At 33.3% G+C, this 24655-nt stretch overlaps 1 protein-coding gene and 1 long non-coding RNA gene across 3 annotated transcripts in view; one reads left to right on the top strand and one right to left on the bottom strand.

Annotated features, from left to right (window-relative positions):
* Window positions 1–18783, bottom strand: part of LOC127843781 (heat shock 70 kDa protein 12B-like) — a 30324-nt gene extending 11541 nt beyond the window's left edge. The window contains exon 1 of one of the 2 annotated variants that reach the window (XM_052373573.1): window positions 18673–18783. In XM_052373573.1, coding sequence (XP_052229533.1) covers window positions 18673–18681 — 9 coding nt within the window. In that variant the 5' untranslated portion in view covers window positions 18682–18783. The remainder of the gene's footprint in view (window positions 1–18672) is intronic. The other variant, XM_052373572.1, reaches the window with a different exon arrangement.
* A 4063-nt stretch (window positions 18784–22846) lies between these two features.
* On the top strand, window positions 22847–24381 carry LOC127843794 (uncharacterized). Its single transcript, XR_008032350.1, has 3 exons — window positions 22847–22931; window positions 23145–23208; window positions 23554–24381. It is a non-coding gene; the product is annotated as an uncharacterized LOC127843794 (long non-coding RNA).
* Window positions 24382–24655: the final 274 nt, after the last annotated feature.

Raw genomic sequence — 24655 nt, 5'->3', positions numbered from 1 at the left:
AACTTCTGTAATCAAAACCCGTAGTATATTTTTAAGTAATGAAAAACTTCTTATACAACTTGTATATGTACTGAGAAATACTAAAAAATAGGATCATCGTTCAAATAAAGTTGTTACTTTTAGAAACTGTTATAAAATAGTTCAGTCGATTCCGGAAAAAAAAGCATTTTACCATCTTTTCCCTGTAATAAACATTCTTAATTCCCCAAAAAAGAATGAATACATTTGAAAAACTTGAAACAACAGTACTTTCCCCAATCTTCCTAAACATGGGGCTATATTTTTGGAAAAGAGTAAGAAATTATTCAGACGAAATTTTAAAGAACATACTATATGGAAATACATCAACACAATTATCTGCATCATATGTCGAATGAAGAAGATACACGTTATAAGTTAGTATAATGCTAAGCATGATCAGATATTGGTTTAAATAAATTTTATCAACCAATAATAGTCTGTAAAAAGTAATGTATACATAACTACATAACGATAAGATCAAAACATAACATTTAACTTAAATAATGGTGCAATAAAAATTAAAAACAGTCGAGCAACTAAGTTTAATATCTGGACTGAACATAACCCCGTACACAAAATCTGAACAACCTTATAGCTACAATATTATAAAACCATGATTATTTGATAATAATAAACAGCAATGGTAAACTATACTTTCCACATCGTGTAGTTCAAATACAATGTAATTCAGAACAATATATCGGGGTCGTAAAAACTAGAAAACATGTTTGCCAATTCTGGGTGACGCAATCAATTATGCGCTGACGAAACCCAAACCATATATAAAATTTAAAGATTTTACATTCGTTGCCCAGCAATTACGCTCAGCTTTATCTATTGATTTTAACATCGTATAGCATTGTTTAAGAAATCTTTTATTAGACATAATTAGCAGCTTACAACAATATTTAATGGAATTTACAAATTACACACCGATAAAGGCAGTAGGCCACATTCACCAAGGGCAATACAGGTATTTGTATTTTTCCTAACATTCAAATGGCGTTTACAAAAAAAATATTTGGACAGTTTCAATTGTATTTATATATTGATAGCCCAATATACGAGAGCCGTAACACAATATTGGCTTTAAAAAGCTATCGATGATAAATTGGGTGTGAACAATAATTCCATATATTAATAAGCGGAAGTGATATTTATTTTTTGTACCACGATATATCCAGCGCTCGTAATTTCCTACAAGTCAGCCTTTTCTAAAAACAGTTATTTCAGTATTTTTCTATGTTAATCCCCAGTCCTGTAATAATGCAAAATTGATCAACTGCGTTGAACTATTGTCAACGTTTAAAGGCCGTTTCCGCAAAGGTAATAATACCGTCCGCACACTCGAGGCATACAATTTCAAGTATTTTATTTGAAACAAAAATTCCAGAACGATGTAGCATTACTGATACTTCATCTATAAATAGAGCAGTAGAGTTGGTCTTGTTCCTTTTACGGGTATAATATTACATCGAAATAATTCTAATATTATTTATTTAAAAGTTGTTTACATATAGCGCAGCAGAATAAGTGATGACTGTATAATGTATTGTTACACAGGAATAGAGTGAGCTGTACATAGTTTTTACCGCGGTAGTACGTTAATGAATTTACCTTCATTCACTTCCTTTGAAGTGATTGAAACATTATACTGTGGTTTTGTTTTTATCAAATGCCTTTCTAAAGTCAATAAATAAGCAATAAAAACTACCCGCCTTTCTTGACAAATATTGTTAGCCATCGCTCTATAAAAGGCAGATTTTTGGTTTCACTTAATTTCCATTTGTACAAAGCCTATTTGTAAGTGTTAGGCATCGTTTCAGGTGAAATGCTTTTTAAAGATATTTAAGTTACTGTTATTACATCGAAACAATCAACATGAGGTATGTGTATTGTTAAGTTGTTTGGTTTAAAGCTGTACATAATCAGTTTTTTGTTTCGTTTTTTGATGGTCAATATGCCTGATTTGGAAAGCCACACACAGGCACGTACGCATGAACAAACAAACACACATCCGCGTGCGCGCGGACGCGTGCGAACCTTCCTTTTTTAAATTAATATTTTCCAATAAAAATAATTATAGCCCGTTTTAGCAAACACAAAAAAATTGTTAACAGTTTGTTGAAGAAACTTAACATTCATTGCTGTCAGAAGTATCGACCTTTATAAACATATAGAGGTTATAGAGTTTATTTCAACATACATTAGGCTTTAAGCCCTTGCGTACACACATATTACAACAAGGTATATAAATATGGTCAATGACGCACAGAGAAAGTCTAAATACAAACAATTTGTATACACTTTATAGTTTTTTGTATAATAATATTTACCAGATAAATAAATGTGTTTTTTATCTTAATATTAAATAGATAAATAAATGTTGGTACATGGAGAAAAACTATTGATAACATAAGTCAGCTCTCAATTTAAAAGCTTTAAAAACATAAATAGATAGATTTCGTATACTTTTTTCATTGTCAGTCTGTTAAAGGTCAATAAACTTTATCATGTTTGTGTTCTTCCAGTAATGTTTATTTACATACTTCTTACGTAAAGACATAAACATTGGACATTTCAATAAAAAATGAAATTCGTCCTCAAGAACGTTACAGTGTTTGCATTTTCTGTTTTGATACGGTATTTTTTCAGGCTTGTGTCATCTCCCTGCTTCCACTTCAAGTCTGTGGGCACTCTTAAACGAGTAAACGCAATTCTAAATTGTGAAATATTTACTACATTTAAATATGATTGGAACTTAAAGCTACTGTAAAGGCTATAACTTCTACCTCTGGTCGTGTCTTTCACTTGACCAGGTTTGCAAAAGCATATCAGACATTCGTTTTTTATGAAAAATATTCTAATATCTCCTATACCTTGAAAAAAAATACTTCACTAAATCCTAATCTGTCAAATAATTCTTTAGGAGATTTAACCCAAGTTTTTTTTCTGGATATATTTCATGATCATGTAAAAACATATCATAAACGATGTTAATGTACTTGACATTATCAGATTGTAATATTTCAAACCAGTACTTTAAAACACAAATGATACGTTTATTTATTAAGGGCACACGTCCAAGTTCCCCATAAACGAAATTATTTTGTGTTTGCAACCTCACACCTAACACTTGTTTACGGTATCGTATATGAATTCTTTCGATCTGAACACTATTATTTAACCCCTATACTTCATAGCCATAGCTTAGAATAGGCCCAATAAGTTTATTAAAAAGCTCAAGTATATGATGAACTGATATATCTGGGTATTTAACTAAATCTGCTTTCAGCTTGTATATTGCTTTAAGAGCCTGTCCTGAGAGTGCTTCATATGTTAGTGAAAAAGAAGCCCCAGTGGTAAATACTATGCCTAGGTAGCTAAAACTATTCACTATTTCTACAATATTGCCTTTGTTATAAAAATTAAAATGTCGTCTATTCTGTCCGCCTTTTTTAAAAATCAGTATTTTTGTTTTGTGCACATTAACACATAGCTTCCATTTAGTACAATACTGCTCTAATAAATCTAATCCATTTTGTCGTCCAGCTTCCGATTCTGCAAATATTACAATATCATCAGCATATAACAACAAAACAATTTTAACATACCAAGATTAACCCCTTCAAACTTATTAAGCATAAAATGTTCCTCAATATCATTTAAATACATCGGAAACAAAAATGGCGATAACGATTCACAATGTCTCACTCCCAGATAGCATGTAAACGAATCATTACTGATTTCATTCTTATATTTGATTTTTGATTTAACAACATTGTACATTGATCTTACTAGATTCAAAATTTTACCACGTACCCCTAATTTTATTAGTTTATACAATATGATATCTCTAACGATAAAGTCAAATGCCTGTCAATCGTACCCATACCTTTTCGGTATCCGGCTTGAGCTTCTATATATACATTATATTTTCCCCCCCATAAGTTCAATCGACTATTAATTTTTGTACTAAATACTTTTCCTTTAGTACTTTATAGTAATATTCCTCTATAATTGCTCGGGTCGTCTAAATCCCCCTTCTTATGCAGTGGAACAAGTTTCTGGAAAATAACCTTTATCAAACATTTTATTAAAAAGTAAATATAATACCCTCAGAAAGTGTTCATTTCTAACACCGTGTTTAAGAAACTCGTTTAAAACGTAATCAAGACCAGCAGCCAAATGTATAAATATGGATAACTTTAGCCAATCCAAAAGATAACCTTTGGTTGAATTTATCCATTTTTGGATATGTTATCCAATGTAGTTATCCTATTGTAGCAAAGTGCAAGTCGCATTGGATATCTTTATCCGAATTGGTTAAAGTTATCCAAACAAAAATAACCCACAATGCACATGTTATCTGGTTCCGGTAAAGACGGTTTCGCAAAAAGTGTCATTTCAGACGACAACAGTTTTACAATGGCCGAAACGATACGAAAAAAGATCGGTCATTTTTTTCGCACGAGGAAATGGCAATCATCCGTGAAGGGGGTTTTGAAATTCGGTAACGTTTTATCGAAAAAGCTTTCAAGTGGCTCAATCCCTGTCACAAAAAAATGCAGGACGATGCGTGGGGAGATATCACGCAAAAAGTTAATGCCTGCTGTCGTGTATGTCGCACGATTGATGAAGTGAAAGGTATGCGAATGCCAACATATATATTATCGGTCATTCGTTAATGTGTGATACTTAAATATATTTATCTATGTATACGTAACTGATACATTAGATATTTGATTGCTAGTATTCCATACGCAAAAGTCCATGCGCATACAATCATAGCGCCGTATGAGACAAAAATGCGTATACTATTTATAGAGACTATTGTATAGAGAGTATGTATATTTAAAAAAAAGCTTTTATGTTATTCGATCATTTTCAGAATTTGCCTTTTGCGTAAATAGCTGACAAGTTTCCTTGCGCATGTGACTAACTGTATTGTGTTGCATCGATAAATAAGAAAATAAGTTCCAAACATAAAATTGAAAAGAATAGCATTAAATTAACAGTTATCTTATTTCGCGTTATTTATTTAGAAAAATACCGGGAAATGGTGGGCAAGGCGAGAGAGAGTGTTACACTGGAGAGAAAAAAAGCCCTGAAGACGGGGTGTGGACAACCTATGAAGGCCCCCGACACTGTAACAATGTCCATCATAGATACTATGAAGGAAACGCCATCGTTCAGGGGCATTCCGGGAGCCTCTGCTTCGGAAACCACCATCGGTATGTCAAAACCAGTGTTCTAAATTATTTTTAAAACATATTGATTATTAAATCTCCACTGCAGTTGTTACTTATTTATTAATATAACACAAAATATTGAACACCTAAAATCATAAACTACTGAAAGAACTTACAATGTCCAGTGCGTACTTTTTCTATGCCAGCCAATAATATACATGTGCCAAACTATTCTTACCTTTTATTCAATATATTAATGATTTGTTGACCTGCTTGAATTTGATGGTAATTAACTCCATTTATTTAAATTTCCTTGTCAAGAAACAAAACTCATTCCGTGCCACATTGTGTCTGTCACTGATAAAAGAATTACACGCTTCTATGCATAGTATTTTTAGATTGTGTAGTTTTTGGAACAGTTCATGTTTTCGTAGGTCAAATGGCACTTAAGAAATAATACCATGTACGCAAATACCTTGATTGATCAAAATAATCGTATTGTTACCATATTTTCTTGCAACTTAACTTATATTTAGAGAAATTATGCGTTTGTTAATAAATTGTTACGTGCTCATGTGTATGACATCACCACGACTCCGACATAAGTTTGACTATGCACGTAAGGCTCCATTAGGGGTACATGTATTCCTATAAAGGACAACACAGATGGCGGCATGACGAAACCAAGCAATAATCCAGGCAGTGGTAAAAGGTACTGAGACCATCAACTTTGAAGATTTAATGTTTACATTTCTTGATATAAAGCATTAATTTCATGACAAACTTCAATACATGACAAAATCTGTGAAAAGGCCCCTTTAAATCAAATTTAAATTGTTAAAAAAATTTAACCTTAATTTGATTTAAAAAAAACCACACATAAACACTGCAGATGTATGTCACAATTTAGTTTTATTTTCAAAAAAACACTGAACAATGACAAGAAATAAGATTTTGAAATAATAATGTTATTTTTTATATATTTAATAAAAAAATCTATAATGGTCTTTCCAATCAATCAGAAAAGAGCAGACCCTGAAGGAGCTTCAAATGTCATATGCTGGTGCCATTGAAGTCCAGAAAGAACAGTTGTTGGTGATGAAGGCGCAAAAAGTTTTCTTTGAGCAAGCAACACACCTGATGGGGCTTGCAAAAGACAAACTGTGAAGAACTTTTATATCCAGCGATCTTCATTTTTTCATCTGCAAAATTAATAGTGTTATGTATTGTTGATTTTTATTGTAATTCATTATAGTTATTAATATTATTTATCAGTTTTGTTATACATTTTTATCAATATGCAATAGTATTGTTATAATTATTGTTCATTGCTAATTATTTTAATGTTATTTTTATTGTTATTAAAGCAAGAGATAAAACACCCTTTTTGATTATCATATATTAAAATATTATAATTATTGTGCAATGCTTATTAATGTAATGCTAATTTTCATTCTTAAGCAATTAAATTTATTGCAAATAGTCATAATCTTTTGTTAATGTATTCTTTGCATTGAATTAATTATTTTCAAACTTGAAATAGTTTGCAGTTATTGCATCCCTGATAGCCTGCCCGTCATGGTTACCATCAAGCTTTACAAGTGGTGAAAGTTGAGGGTCTTCCTCCTCTGGAAATGCCTCCCTCTCACCCTATGCCTTTGCCAGATTGTGCAACACTACACATGCCACAATTATTTTTGATACTTTGGCTGGCTTCATTTGTACCTAAATGTTTAGAAAACAAAATTTGACATTTTGAAATTAAAATAAGTTAATATAGTGCATATATTTTAGATATTTAATGATAAACATAAATAATATGGTGCTTATTGACGAATTACTACTTAATGAATACCTCTCCATGAAGAACATGAAACCTCCGCTTCAATACACCGATTGCTCTTTCAATCACATTTCTCGTCTTCGCATGGGCGTCGTTATGTACAGTAGTAGTCGAAGTAATAGTAGTTGTAGTAGTAGTAGTAGTAGTAGTAGAAGTAACAGCAGCAACAACAACAACAGCAGCAGCAGTAGTAGTAGTAGTAATAGTAGTACTAATAGTAGTATGTTATGTTATATCAGAGCCTTGCCTGCTTTGACCAGCTATATATATGCGTACAGAATATTTTCACATGTTACGTAAAATCTGACTAACTCGGGATCTCGAGATAACGAAAATTCTCTCCTCTTTCAAAGAAAAAAGAGGAGTGCTTTTTTCTATTTCGAGATCTCGAGATCCCGACTTAGCTAACTCGTGGCCACAAGATAGAAAAAAGAGGAGTGCTTTTTCCTGTTTCGAGATCTCGAGATCCCGACTTAGCTAACTCGTGGCCACGAGATAGAAAAAAGAGGAGTGTTTTTTTCTGTTTCGAGATCTGGAGATCCCGACTTAGCTAACTCGTGGCCACGAGAAAGAAAAAAAGAGGAGTGAATGTCACCTCTATGCCACCGTATAAAAAAACCTGCTCAATTAACCGTTAAACGCCACCTCCGTTCTCTGCAAAAGATTTGAAGGCGGAGCTATGCATTGAGGAACAAATTCACGATTCGTTTGGCATGTTGATTGCTAGACAAAGAAAGCCAATTTTGTCGACGGGAAATTTGTCGCTTTATTGCTTCAGACAGGAAGCGGCTTATCTTTGATGACGTCAAACTGTAAATTCACACAAGAGCGCAAATTTAACTGACTCGTTGTTTACAATTCCAGTAAAAAAAACTTGCTAACATTAAACTTTGGATTTAATTATCAAAATAAAGCAAAAGCGAAGTTGAAAAATATGATTTAATTAATTTGCGTCAGTTCAAATAAGACGTTTTGCGTTGTAAATCAACAAGTTCTCATGACAACAACAACTGTAAAAAGCATTACCGCGACGACGCTGGGATCGATCTACCTCGTTTTTTTCATGAACGATCTCATAAGTCGATTAAGAGCGAAAAAATAATTTGTGTAAGAGTAGTTTATCTTATATTATTATAAGATTTATGCAACGGGGATTGCATTGCGTAATGGTGCGCATCGAATTACAGAAATGATGCGCATTTTTTCGTTTAAATGGGGAAAGAACGCACTGCGCACCTTTATCGCAGTCTCTGGGTATTTGTTTTCTGTATTTCATGCTGAATATAAAATATTTCATTAAAATAATTATAAAATTCACAGCGTTATTAACTTCTTGTATTTTGAAAGTATTTACCTCTAAACTGATGTCATAAAGAGATAGTTTAACATTAAATTGTTGTTTCTCTAGAAAGGTTGTCAATTGATTCCATAGAGATTGAATGTGTTTACACTCCCAAAAAAGGTATTCTATTGTTTCAATATGTTCACTACACATATCACATAGATTTGAGTTGGATAGGTTGCACTTAAAAAGATATTTATTTGTAGCTATGATTATCTGGATGTATTTATATTAAAATTTTCTCAGTGTGCTATCAGTAGTTGATTTATATGGCATGACAAATATTTATTTCCAATTAAATTCTTTTTCTCTGAGATGGTTTTGCCATTTAATTTGAGCTTTCGAGATTTCAGTAGGGTTTTTAATTTGAAGTGTGTAAAATATTTTGTTTGTTTTGTTTTGCAATTATGTTTTCTACAAATGTTTTTTGAGTACATGGTGTGTTATTTGTATTGGTAACCGTTTTCATATGTATGGGTATACTTTTGATCAATGTTTAGTACATCAATAAATTACTTGTAGGTATTCCGAATATGTAGCATAAGTTATCAAAAGAATGGAAGTCGTTTATTATGTAGTCGTACAATTGATCTACATATGTTATGCTCCGTTCAAACCAATGTTCATAAAAAAACTTTTTATTGTTAGTGGTTATGTCTTTTTTGTTCCATAAAATGATTTTACTGTTTATTTTGGTTTCTTAATAATGAGTAACTTTACATCATGCCGATAGAACATTCGATAGAAATATGTTTTTGGTTGAAATTTCATCTAAGATATTACTGTCGATATTACATTCAAAACGTAAGGAGTCACCATATGTTTTTAGAATTTTCCGGTATAATAATTTCCATTTATTCGTATTAGTATTTTCTAAATATCGTTTAACCCAACTGCATTTGATTGCATTTAGGAATGATTCTATGCCCGTTAGTCTGATACCTCCATATTCTACCGATTGAATTAATTGAGTTCGCTTAATTTTATCAGGTTAACAGTCCCATATGAAATTAAATATTTCTGATTTTATATCTTCAATAATATCATTTGGTGGGTTTGGGAGAACTGTTAGTATATAAATTAATTTAGGGAGTGCAAACGTTTTCATCACGGTGTTTTTTCCAATAAGTGTAAGTTTACGATGCTGCCATGATTTTAAACAATTTTTAAATGTTTGTAGTTTAGGCAATATGTTTTTAGAATTGTTTCATTTTCATTGTTTGTAAAGGTTATTCCTAACGTTGTTGCTTCATCTGATGTCCAGTTGAATTTCATTTCTTTTTTAAGATGAATATTACTTTGTTTAAATTTACCTGCTCGTAGCACAGTGCATTTACTTTTGTTTAGTTTAAGACCCGATGCCATTCCAAATAGGGTTAACGATTCTATAAGATTATTGAATGATTCACTACTGTCATTTAAAAAATAAGTTGCATCGTCAGCAAATAAGGACTGTTTAATTTCCTCGCCAGGTTCCAGCGATATTCCTTTTATATGTTTATTTGATTGGGTATAGTGTGATATATACTCGATGCATATAATAAATAACGAGGATGAAAGAGGACATCCTTGGCTTAACCCTCGTTCGATGTTAAAACTGTTTGAGAAAAAGCCATTGTTAATAATTATGCTGTTTATATCGGTATAAAATAGTTTAAGCCATTTAATAAAACTTTCACCGAAATTCACATTTTCTAAGCAAAAGAACATAAACGAATGGTCTAGTGAATCGAAAGCCTTTTCGAAGCCTGCAAAGAAAATGAGGCCATAATTGTTTGGTTCGTTGAAATAATTTATACAGTCATGTATCAGACGTACGTTTTTACCAATGTAACGTCCTTTAATGAAACCAGATTGAGATCTTTAAATGATTGATGGTAATATTTTTTTTATTCTGTTTGATATACTTATAGTATCAATTTTATCATCATTGTTCAGTAAACTAATCGGGCGCCAGTTTGATAAGGATTCTAAGTTTTTTCCAGGTTTGAAATGAGTGATAGAATACCTTGTTTTTGTAGCGTAGTTAAGTTTTCGTTGTTAAATGAATAGTTAAGTGAATTAATTAAATGTGTCTTAATATCATTCCAGAATATTTTATAAAATTCTATTGTGATGCCATCAGATCCTGGACTTTTGTTATTGTGCATTTCTGTAAGTGCTTATCCACATTCATATTCATTAAGTAAACCGTCGCACAGTAGTTTTTATGCCCCCGGTAGGAGGGCATATAGTGATCGGACTGTCCGTCCGTCTGTTCGTCTGTCTGTCCGTCTTTCACTTTGCGTTTAGGTTTCGAAAAATGCTCATAACTTCTATGTTCCTTGAGATGTAACCTTCATATTTTGGTATGCATGTGTATATGGACAAGTCCTTTCCATACGCACAACATTTTGACCCCTGTGACCTTGACGTTGAACTTAGGTTCCGCGTTTAGGTTTTAAAATCTGCGTTTAGGTTTCGAAAAATGCTCATAACTTCTATGTCCCTTTAGATATAACACTTTATATTTGGTATGTATGTGTATTTGGACAATGCCTTTCCATACGCACAAAAAGTTTGACCCCTGTGACCTTGACGTTGAACTAAGGGTCCGCGTTTAGGTTTTGAAATCTGCGTTTAGGTTTCGAAAAATGCTCTTAACTTCTATCAAGCGTTTATAGGGGGCATAAGTCATCCTATGGTGACAGCTCATGTTCCTCTTGATTTAAAGCCTGATGTGTGTTTTTAAAAAGGTTGTTATTTTCAACATGTTTTCGTCTGTAGAGGGTTTCGAAATATAAACGTTGTTCTTCTAGTATTTGAGTTTGTTATTATTGTTTTCATTTCGTATTTAGTATTGTATTCCCGACGCTTTGCATCAATACTTATCTTGAAAAGGATTGTAATGTTTTGTAAAAAGTGGAATCATCTGTGTTAGGGCCGTATACGTTGATTAATGTTAATTGTGTTTCGTGTATTTTGATATCTAAACTTGCTTGTCTGCCAATAATTATTTCGTTAAAGTTTTTGACTGTGATCCCTATATTATTTTTATTGTTTATTTGTATATTGTCCACTGATATAGATGTCTCCGTCTTATTCATCTTTTAAAGTTTGTGTTAAAGTATGTGTCAAGTGACTTTCTTGTAATATGCATATACTTTTTTTCGTCTAACCATTTGAAGATGTTTATGCGTTTGTCTTCATTGTTAAGCCCTTTTATATTCAAAGTACATAATTTAATCATTTAATGAGGTAGAGGGTGATGTAAATGTAAATGATAATTTGTGTGTCCAGTTGGTTTCTATTTTAAAACATGTCCAGTTGGTTTCTATTATAAGACATAAGATGTCCATACATACAAACAAAAAAGTGAAACAAAAAATAGAGATACAAAAAGATGAATATACCATAAAAATGAAAAAGTAAAAAGAAATAATAACAAAGGTTGGGATAAAGGACAATAAACGACTGGCCTCCAATGGAGACATGAAAACAACGTACTTCCGTACACTGGAGCTACATTGACAAATATATACTGTTACATCATTAGATAATTATGTACATATGTTTAATAAACATATTTAAATATTTTTATAAATGGATGTGTTTTTATGATAATCGGTGGTTGTAAAGTATGTGATGTGTGCATGTGATGTTTTCATATAATGATGTGTCGGTGGATGCGTGCCAGGTTCATTGCATGCGTGTATGCGTGCGTGCGTGCGTGCGTACGCGTGTGTGTTGTACAGTTACAAAAAAAATGGTTGCAGGACAACGGGTGCAAAAAGGAGCCATATCCGTTATATATTGAAATATATATCGATGGCATAAAAACAGTGTACAAATGGGTGGAGTTATAATAATGCACGTGTAAAATGTCAAGGATCAACGATAAATAATCATGAACAGCTACATTGGCAAATATAAAATGTTATATCATTAGATAACAAAGGGCGTCTGGAATTTCAGTGTAAAAGGCACTCAATGAAGTTACATGGAACGTTTTTTTTCTACTGTAAATATTAATATATTGGCCGATTATTTTAAACAAAATAGAAAAAGATACTGGTATAACTATTATCTATAATTTTGTGTTATAACCCGCAAATAACCATTATTATGATGTTGTGTTATAACCCCCAAATAACCATTATCTATGACTTTGTGTTGTAACCCCCAAATATTTCATAGTTCATTTTATTTATATTGGTTTCCTTTTTTTTACTGGCATCCGTGTGCAGTTTTCGTTAATGAACAGAACTGTGTAGGTTTTAAAAAATCTGCTCCATCTTGTAAGCGTAATTTCATATTTTTCTCAACTTCAATGGGAGATGATTCTGAACTTATTCTTACGTTGCTCATGTACGACAGGGGTTGAGTACTCATTGACATGAAAACACTGTTAAAGTTTGAAACAAAAAGGAATGGAAACTGTAAATTGTATAAAGAAGCTGCATTTCACAATACTTTGAAATTCAGTAAAAGATCAAATTAGATTTATTGCTCCGATATTCATCATTTTCAATAGGTTTCAGTAATACTGATATAAAACACTTAACATGTTTGGAAAGATTCAGACGAAAGTTGTGAAATCTTTTAAACAAGTGGAAATTGTTTATTTTGTCAAATTTAATAGCCAAAATTCTGGACTTACTGTCCCGATGTTTCTCATTTTAAATGAGGTAAAAATGCTCATTGATATGAATACACTGTAAGTTTTGAAAGAATCTGATGAAAAATGTTGACATAATCACCTAACCAAGCAGTTTTTCACTTTTGTTTTTAAAATCATAGAGACAAAATTCTGGACTTATGGTCCGATATTGCTCATATAGAGTTTGGGTTGGGTTCTCATTGATAAAAAAAACTGTGCAAGTTTGGGAAAAATCGGATGAAAATTTTGGACTTCGAACAACGATTTCAAAATTTCTCAAATTCTAAGGAAGATAACTATGAACGTAATGGTCGGACAATGCTGAAGGGCCCATACCAGCTGGGTAGTAATACGTGTCGCGCTTCGCGCTCTATATGTGGTTCTTAAAAAAAAAAATACCGAGGAGTGCTTGACTCTAAAGAAACGGGTTGCTGGGACACAGCTCCTCCTTGATAAGCGGCTGCTTCCTTTATCGCAACTCATTGTTGCTTCGCGCTCTATATGTGGTAGGGAAAGTACTTAGGGCATATGATAGACAACCATTAAAATACAAGGATAATAAATGTGTTGTTTGCATTTATTTGTTCATATAGAAACACGTTTTTTATAAGATATTTAAGTGATGTAAGAAATTTTGATTAACGTTGTCACCACGCGGCATCCGTTAATTTTAATAAAAATGTCTAATTGTAGTAAAATGGATTTTTAAATGTCTACATAAAATAAAGCTTTATTATATTTTTTAACCTGACTGAAAAAAATGTCAGCCGCCGAACTGTTCCGTTCGTGCCGAAACCCGGGATTGAACCGGGGCCTTTAGATGATTGTTGCGTAAACAACTTCAGTCTAACGCTCTCCCAACTGAGCTTTTCCGGCTGACATCATTTATGTATTGCTATTTGGTGAAGTTGTGTATAGCGATCGTTATTATACGTCTATTAATAAACTAATACATTGTACGTTTTCGTTCCACTACGTCTTCCAATAAACTTGCTTGCGCGATAGGTCGTCAAATATCGTACTACATTGATTCTCCACTAAATAAGCAACTTAGAAAAAACACAAAATAAATATATTTTGATTATGTTTTGTTTTTATTCAAAACCAGAAAGTTTCGCGTATTTGCCCAATCCCTGTGATCTTTCCCCTACGATCAGTTGTATATCAGTTATTAAATAAAACAATTAGCTTTGCATAATTAGCAATAAATGTTGTAATAAATGTAATAGGCACAAATGCAGTACTTATTTACATTAATTTACACAAACAATCACCACTATGCAAGATATTCTTAAAACAACAAGAGATGTGTTCGTCAGAAACACAATGCCCCCTAATGCACCGCTTTTTTACTTTTGACCTTGAAGGATGACCTTGACCTTGACCTTTCACCACTCAAATTGTGCAGCTTCATGAGATACACATGCATGCCAAATATCAAGTTGTTATGTTAAATATTTCAAAAGTTATTGCAAAACTTTACTATATTAAAGTTTTAAATTTTCGACCTTTGATCTTGAAGGATAACCTTGACCTTGACCTTTCACCAATCAAAATGTGCAGCTCCATGAGATACACATGCCTGCCAAATATCAAGCTGCTATGTTCAATATTTCAAAAGTTATTGCAAAACGTTACTGTAACCTTAAAGTTTTGGGACAGAATGACAGACAGACAGGCCAAAAACAATATACCCCCGATCTATCTATCCGGGGGCATAAAAATATATACATTGATCCGTAAAATAACTTCTCCTCCCATAAGCGAAAAAAAATGCATTATATACAAGTCGCCGCTCTCCGGAGCGACGCCAATTCTGTACTTTTTTATAATAAACATAAATGTTTTTAATATGAGTAATTCGTGCCAGGTTTATTGCATGCGTGCGTGCGCGCGTGCGTGTATGTTGTACAGTTATAAAAACAACAGTTTGTGAAAAAGTTGCAAGACAACATTTCTGTGGGTGCTTAAGGGAGTCATATCCGGGACCTGAGTTATTGGCACTGCTCGAAGGTTTAAGATCTGTTGGCCGGTCTTGGGTTGCTTCCATCTGACACTTTGCGGGCATTTGTTGTACCGGGTGTCACCTGGTTTCTGTTCGGCCATGGTTTTGCCGGCCAAAGTCTGTATTTGTCAGATGACACTAGCTCATTGCGCTCCTGTCCTCGGTATCGCGCGAATAGCTTTCCGTCGCGAGACCAAGCCTTCTCCACAAACTCGGGTTCTTTCAGACGTAATGATGCTAAAACTTCTGCATTTGTCTTTGTTAGGTCCTCGTTTATAAAAATGCCAGTACCTTTCAAGACTTTGGCACGCTTCATCACCTCGATTTTTGTTTGCTTTCTGACAATTTTGACACTAACTGGTCGGCATTTATTCGGTATATATTTCCCAAGACGATGGGCAACGTCAATATCCGTACTTCCCAATTTAAGGCCATGCTTTTTACTCAACATTATCATAGTTTCATCGGCCACGGCCATTGATGCTTGTTGGTCAGTGTCATTTGGGAGGCCAGAACTCCGGATGCTGTTTCTTCTCCCGTATTGCTCCAGATCGTTGAGACTGGAACTTTGGCTATACTCTGCTTCGCATTGCTTTAATTTAAGGGCCTCTATCTCGATTTGTTTTTTCAATGCATCTATCTCATTTTCGTGTTCGAAAACGCTGCCTTCCATGATTTAAATTTTGTTTAGTACACTTCCAAGACATTTTTCTTTTATTTCGCCCAGTGTTTCTTTGATTATTTTTTTTATTTAGGAGTTTTCATTTTTAGTTAGCACATTGGACAATTTGGAACAAATTTTATCGAGGCGTTTTTCAATTGAGGATTCAGTATTGTCTGTCGCAGTTCTGACGAAGTCAGCCATACTTTTTTAGTTGGTTTTGTCTTGTTTCGTCTTCGATTTTTTCCCTCTTTTTTTGGTTTGCTTATTTTGTTTCATATAATTTGGTGTTTCGAAAACGAGTAAATCCAGGAGGCTTGTATCGGCTGTGTTGCTTTCACTTGCAGTTGATGAGTGTTGCCTTTAAATTATAAGGCGGTTTTGAGGTTATGATATGTTGTCAGTTTTTTCCCGTGGCCGTGCAAGTGATTAACGGTTTATTCAGAACGTTGCGACTTCAAAATGTTCAAGTAGAAAAACCTTATCAAGCGTGACGAATTAACTGCACATATTAAGCATACAGGATTAAACTTGTTTGTCAGTTTTGTGATAAGTTTGTGAATGCTATCTTTATCTTTATAAGATTTGAAAAATATCGCACCCCACCCGCTCGAAAATAAAGCGGAGGGTATTGTAAGTTAAAACTACCATTTAAAGCACGTTGAAACAACATTTCATTACTTGACTTTTTTGCAATAGTCCGTGTTAATATATTCCATCCATTTAAATCATTCACATTCGCTCTTATCACTCGCGATTATTTTATTTCATATATTTCATTCTCATTGTATATGTTGACATTTAAACCGGAACCGGAACTAAAAAAATGAATTTGATTCCTAGTTGGGGAGGAAACGGATAATAAGTCGGCGCACAGATCGACATTAACGTTGTTTATAAAAAAGAAATTCTGATAGAAGCTCGCGCTGTGCAACAGCTAAAATTGCATCTTTATTTAAACATTAATTTTACCAGGAAATAAAAGCTGGGCAAAAATTGAGCAATGGTTGTGTTTTGTTTGATAGGTATTTATCAATGCATCAATTTAATGTTTTAACCTGTTTCAACTAAACAAAACCAAATTGTACATACAGTATGAAGTAATACCCTAGTTTGGGTTGTAAAGTTTGATTTAAAGCTCTACACACACAAGTGAATAATGTCCGCAAAAATGCTTCATAACATCTATTTATATGGTTAAGTGTGATAAGATCAATACGTAATTGTGAATTTATATTCGACGGTTTCGATATTTCTTTACAATTTATAAAGTTCGTTAGATCGTAATCAACTTCAACACGATCTGTGTTTACATAAGGTGTTACACAATGAGGACATTTCTTTTTTACATCGCATTTCTTTATAGCCATTCCTTCATAGTTCAATAAACAATTAGTGATGGGGGTTGTATAATTGTCCCTATCGATCGTTTCGATTTAATAAAAAAGTTTGTTTAAACCCAATTTAGTCGCAAATTAATAGCATGCGCTACATTCATTGTGTTTTTGTTATTTTTTCAATGGCGGAAAGTTTCAAAATATGAACATGTTAAGTTAGCTTATCATTTTGTTTTGTGTGTGCTTTGACAATATCGCTAACACATTCAAATGTTGATTGTAAATTAACTTATTTGCAGAACAACCTCAGATAGGTTTACATTATATAATAATTAATTTGCCGTATGGTACTTTTTTAATGTTATACCGAATTCATACTGATTACGTAGCATTGAGCACAGGTGGTAAGCGTGTGGCTATGATATTAATTAGTAAAAACATCATTTTACTTTGAAAAAAAACAGTTCAAAAATAAACATAAACTTCTCTGAAAAAAATATATCACTATCAAATATCTATATAACAAGGCATTCAACTCAAAACCACCCGAAAACGGGGTGCATCATCGCTTTGAACAACCATAACTTCATCATGTGTGCAGCGATTACCATGAAATCGGTCTTATTCAACGTAGAAATAACTTTTCTTTCTGGAAATGTACATATATTGTACTATTTCTACAAGTGGTTGGTCAAATTATAAAAAAATAACACGATACACAACTCGCGTAACCTTGTACACAAAAATTACATGAGTAAACATGCAGACGTTTCCTTTTTATTTATACAAACCTGTAATTGGGTTTGGTGATATTGGAGGATTTCCTCTGTACTATGCATATGTTATAACTTAAAACCTTTCAAATAGTCTGTATAGTTTCATACGCAAACAAAAATGTTTCGAGGCATAATGCATAATGTTGTCTCATCGAACAGCAGTTTAAAGACTGAAAAATGCATTTCAGATTTGATGTTTTAACAGTAGACGTTTAAACAGTAGACTATATTTCGTCAAACATAGTTATAAAGAGAACATATGCATTATAACAATTTTATTAAAGCGTCTGAAGGCGTTTGAAGTGTAGAATGGTTAGATTGTTATAATTTGTTAATATGTTATCATATAAAATTCATACAGTAATCATTTTAGAATTAGCTGTTCAGCTGATTAGCCTGCATTATATGCAACAATATGATAACGAACTGAAATCGAGTTCGAAATCAACACACTCGGATACAAGATTGTTTAATAGTAAATGCACATCATTTGTACATACATGTCGTTATGTACGAATTACATAAACATGAATTTCCAATAAATTAAAAAAGTGAAACATCTTTTTAATAACCAGTGAGTACCAACGGGTAGGTATGAAAGAAGCTTCTGCGAAAAATCAGTACTTACTAAATTGCAGTTTTAGGATCGCATATATAAAACAAGATGTAAGTTAGTCTATAATTATGACCTTAGAATCGTAGCAGCACGGTTACCATAGTCCTTTTATTAAATGCTCTTACGAAATCTTTTACATATAATACACCTCATGAAAAGCCTAATTTATACCGCAAAATCAATACATATCTTGTATCCTACACTGAATATTAGACGATTAATGTAAGGTAGGTTACATACCAGCTCCATTTCATCTGCACAAAATTGTTTCCTTTTTCACAGATATTATATACACATCTGTTCTCTTCTGCATATGCGATTATCTAAGATGGAAGTATTACTTACATGACGAAGTGAAGATAACGAAGACAGGACAAACAAATAATAAACAAAGGGCGACAACTCGGAGTAGGAACTGGAGCTTTCACTTGCTCTGATTAATGCCCGCGTATACCGCTTTATAAATGACATACAGCCTTATCAATCAATGCTGTATCGTTACTTCCAAAGTTTCATCTTCATATGCATGGAGTTCTTATGCGCGAGAACCGCTTCATATATATTCAAACAGCTCATGAAACTTGTTTGAGCTTTTCACGAAACTATTATCTAAAAATACGAGCAGTATGTGTACACTAAACCATGTAAAAGACTTACAGTTTGCGCGAAACTTTACATTGTCTAAATGTTGTGGAAAAAAGTTCATGTCACTTAGCTACAAAATCAAGATTTTTCTTTAAAAATCATGGAAACAAAGAATTACTTCTTTAAAAAAAGATACTTTTAAAGAAAACAGTTGAATATGTTTTCATATTATCGTATATTATTCAATGCATTATCGTTAAATGCCCATCTTAATGTGAAGACTGAGTTAATAACACCATTTTTTCTTGCAAAAAATAATTCTTTTTATGAAAATGTTTGAAGTTTTCATGACAGTTTGTCCTGTTGTGTATGGTTATTATATGCAAAAGAAGTCTATCGTTCTTAAGATATAGGACAGACAAGTTTTTTTAATGCTGTAGTCCGACTGAGCTATTAATATTTTTTTTTAATTCTTTAATGTCTTTTTTGTAAATAACATCTTCATTTTGTTAATTCTTCAATGCCCTCCTCCCCATCTCAAAATATGGAACCGCTTTGACAATTTATTTCGGTATCTTGTCAATAGGCCTTGAATTTCATTCTTAACTTTGAAGGTAGCCACATTGTTCTTGTGTGTGACTCACCCTCTGATATTGATGAACATTCATTTCACGTTATTTTAAAATAGCAGACACGACCTTTTTTGACAATAACATCTTCATTTTGACCTATCCATTTGACCTTGACATGGAAGTTAGTCAAATGGTTCTTGCTCGCGATACACAAAACCATGTAGGTGAACACAATAAATATAAAGACATAATTGCATTGTCACGTTACAAAGTGGAGAAAAAGTATTTTGACAAATCAAACGGTTTTGTATTTTAACCCTTAACATGAAATTCTGACATTCCTTAAAGGTAGCAAGATGGGTAGCGTGCGCATAACACCGACCTCTTGACTCTAAAGGCATATGGCGCAAATTGTTATATGAGATTCTTAAGCAATTTTAAACTTTGACAGTTATGTAATATATACCTTCCGGATAGACCATGTTCACTTATGAAGCACCGAGAACGGTATGCACTCTAAGTTTTCGCACACCCTCTTTTGAGCAAAAATAAATATTTTTTACAAATCCGATTTTCGGACGCCCAGATGATCCGAAATCAATAATTACTCTTAATTTTCGGGCAGTTACAGATATGTCAGAAATACGTTTATTTGCGCTTTTCCGGTGAGACATTACACGTGTTTTACGGCCTGCTAACCAATACGGACAATATCGGAAACCTTTGAACGTTTCCGGACAATACCCGAAACGGCACCGGATCATATCAGAAATATATTGACTGTTTTGAGGTAAGTGTGTTCTTTTATTTCAATATTCTCTTTTTTACGATAACAATTTTCACCAAACCAATATTCCACGGAACAACTAAGACATTCATTCGGTAAATTGTATACTCGTGCTCAAATACAAAAACGTCATTATGCAGAGGGAACCTATATTGCTCAACAATTTATGCACAAAACCTGTGGAAACGGAAGTAAAATGCAGATATTGGTCCATAATAACAATGAAATTCAAATTTCGGAGCTAGTTTCCTGATAAAAACGACATCATAATTATTGTTAAATCATTGCCATGATGAGTGATGATTTAGTATGTAGAAAAAAACATCTATTTTTGTGTCGATTGCTGGCACCGGATAATGCATGAAGTAAGCACCGGATAATAGCCGAGACTAATGAATTTAAGAACATGTATAGCACGTTTAAATAATGTATTGGATTCTGCTGATATGGTAATCATTTTAAGAATTTCTTGATTTTCTATTGTTAAATGAAATGGGTCTGTTACTTCTCGTCCCTCAGCCCTGACCACTGTCTTAACGCATGAAAGATTTCTTGACCCTACACTGAAAAAGGTTATTAAAACTAGGCATTTAAGGTTACACATGGTATTGGTTCTTAAAAAAGCTGATGAAGAACGCGTGCTATTGTTGAACGACCGATTTAGCCATACTATTTATAAGATATAAGAACCCGTTGATTGTTTAAATATAAAATTTATATACACGATTCGATAACAATTAGAAAAAGAAAGTTTTAAGACCAGGTCAGCAGTGTTCATTGTAACATATGGTTGTTGTATAATTAGTCTTTTTTTACCATTTTTGTTTACTTTTTTGGAATTATTATTATAATTGATTATTATATTTAATATTAAGGGAAATAAGTTGTGTGTAAACGACGGTTTAGATTTAGAGATACTTCCCCAATCGTGATACTTCCCTTGTTTAAAATTGCACTCTTCAAATGTACACAGAGTTACCCTTACAGAAATGAAAAGGTAGCGGCTGACTAGCCGCTAGGTAGCGGCTACCTAGCCGCTACCTAAAAAGGTAGCCGAAACGGGTTTCAGGTATGGGTTTGGGTGTTTCGCATGGCATGTTCTCTCATTATGGTGGAATTTGTTCCAAAAAAAAATCAAAATCCCTTGATGAATGAAAGAGTTGTGGACCGAACAAAACAAGAGCTGCCAGAGGACAGCGCGCTCGACTATTCGAGTGCTTGATAGTATAACGTAAGCCATCATGGGGAAATTGTTCATATTCAATAAGGTCAATGTAATTTAGGCATATTCTAAGTGGGAGAGGATCATAATTGAAACATATTGATTGCTTATGTTTTAAAGAAGTTGTAAAGTATTAAAGGGGCCATAATTCTGTCAAAATGCCTGTAAGAGTTACATAACTTTGCCTGCATAGTTCCCTTATGATAGTTAGTAAGTGTTGCAAAGCAATAGCATTGATACTTTAGGAATAAAGTGGACCTAAACACAAAACTTAACCAAATTTTCAATTTATTAAGTATAAAAAGGCAACATAATTCTTACAAAACGCTTGTAACAGTTGTCTGCTCTTGTTTATAGATTGGGGTCATGTCGGTAAAGAAGTATGCAAAATATAAAAGCAATATGACAAGTAAGATAGAAAATATTTGAGGTGGTACGCAAACTTTAACATTGATCTAACAATAATATGCATATTGTAAGTGGAAAAAGGGCCATAATTCTTACAAATGCTTGTTACAGTTGTCTGCTTTTGTTTATAGATTGGGGTCATATTGGTAAAAAATTATGCAAAACATAAAGCAATATGTCAAGGGACATAGAAAAGGTTTGAGGTGGTACGCAAACTTTAACATAGATTTATCAATAATATGCATATTCTAAGTGAAAAAAGGGCTATTATTTTTACAAAATGCTTGATACAGTTGTCTGCTCTTGTTTATAGATTGGGGTCATGTTGGTAAAGAAGTATGCAAAAATATAAAAGCAATATGACAAGGTACATAGAACATATTTGAGGTGGTACGCAAACTTTAACATAGATTTACCAATAATATGCATATTGTAAGTGGAAAAAGGGCCATAATTCTTACAAAATGCTTGTTACAGTTGTCTGTTCTTGTTTATAGATTGGGGTCATATTGGTAAAGAAGTATGCAAAATATAAAGCAATATGTCAAAGGACATAGAAAATATTTGAGGTGGTACGCAAACTTTAACATAGATTTATCAATAATATGCATATTCTAAGTGAAAAAGGGCCATAATTCTTACAAAATGCTTGATACAGTTGTCTGCTCTTGTTTATAGATTGGGGTCATATTGGTAAAGAAGTATGCAAAATATGAAAGCAATATGTCAAGGGACATATGTAGCACCGTCAATATTTTACGTTTTTTAATAGTGAGGTGTAACCTTTCTCTTGTTCTTTATTTAACTTCTGTGGTGTCTCATGACTTGATCAGGTGGTCAGTTACAAGAAAAGTTTGAATGTTTTCAGTCTTTGTTTTGTCGTTGTTTATGACATTGGTTTGAAATAAGATGCATTGATTATAAAGTATACATTGTTGTTCTTTGTCTATTGATGTTTGTAGTGAACTGCATTCACATTGTTTTGTATTTCTGGAATGATTTCACGCGTTACTATTTTAGATAACATGTTTTCGCGACTGCAGAATTAGCGACTCAATGGTTCTTACTTCTTATCTTTATTTTTAAACCAGTTGAACTAAATGGCACTAACTAATGTTAGCATGTAATTATTTTACAGCAGCCGCACATGTAGATGTGTAAGTGAGAGGATTGAAGGAAGAGATGTTCGATTCCCTAAATCGGTAATGTATTATGTATTGTTAGTTCTGGCTACCATAACTTTAATTGTCGCTTTTTATGATTTTTGACTGGCTCTACTTTATAGTTATAGCTATGGACCAACGCCATTAGGAAAGTCAACCAGAAATTCCCGAAAAGTTGACAGTTAACAAAGACCGGTCCAAAACAGCTTTTAAATGCAGTTATTGGCCTAAATCAACCACTTGATCGGAAAGATTGAACATTTTTCACAGTTAACTGATATGTTCTTTCATTTAGTATTGTAAATGTGATTAATATGTATTCTCTTATTTCAGAGTTTATGTGATTTAAATTATGTATTAGTTTATAAATTTTGTTTATTTCAGATACCTATAAAGGCTATCCATCACACAGATTGTTTTGGAGTTGATCATACTGATGTTACTCAACATTAAAGAACCCCCGTTAAAACCTGAACTGTCGTCAACGTTTGGAAAAACACGTAGAGTTACAAATGGCACCCAAAGGGTTCGTTGACAAGTCGAGTCTGCAGAGAGTCGGTGTAAAGGAGCGGATCGTGTTCGTGAAACAGCTGTTGACATTGTTATAGTGCTAGCAAACATTAGACCAGGATTCAACCACTTCAGACGTTTCATTCAGGGTCGCAGTTTTAATTTTTTCTGATTTGGACACATCAGAAATACATACTTTTAAGTGCTTTTAAATTAGTTTTAAACCATTCTAGTGGAAGAATAATCAATTGTGTATTGATCTTGAAAGTTCATAGGTACGTTGATCATGACTGGCAGATGACCCCTATTGATTTTCAGGTCACTAGGTCAAAGGCCAAGGTCACAGTGACTCGAAATAGTAAAATGGTTTCCGTGTGATAACTCAAGAGTGCTTACGCCTAGGATCATGAAACTTCATAGGTACATTGATCATGACTGCCAAATGACCTTTATTGATTTTCAGGTCACAAGGTCAAAGGTCAAGGTCACAGTTACTAAAACTTATTCACACAATGGCTGCCACTACAACTGACAGCCCATATGTGGGCATGCATGTTTTACAAACAGCCCTTGTTTTGATGTTTGAATTTAAGCATTTGCTGGAACACTTATTTCTATTGATGAGGCTGTGTTATACCATTTTTGCCTTAAATTTGGAATTAAAAATGTGTTTAACTTAAAAAATCTGTTTACAATTTTGAATTACCCCAGTTGCTATTATTGTTACCATGTACTCTAGGTAGTTCTATTTATAGACGAAAAAATGTAGCCGCTAATTGGTAGCAAGAAGGTAGCCGCTACTAGGTAGCCAGAAAAGGTAGCCGCTACTTAGCCGGAACAGGTAGCCGAAAGGTAGCCAGAAAAGGTAGCCGCTACATAGCCGCTACTAAGTAGCCGGAAAACTAATTTGCATACGAAATACTACCTAGCCGCTACTCATACGCTACAGGTAGCGGCTGAGTAGCCGCTAGGTTGC

Source organism: Dreissena polymorpha, chromosome 9 (assembly GCF_020536995.1).
Source record: "Dreissena polymorpha isolate Duluth1 chromosome 9, UMN_Dpol_1.0, whole genome shotgun sequence".
NCBI lineage: Eukaryota > Metazoa > Mollusca > Bivalvia > Myida > Dreissenidae > Dreissena > Dreissena polymorpha.
This window is presented reverse-complemented; position numbering and strand designations above follow the sequence as displayed.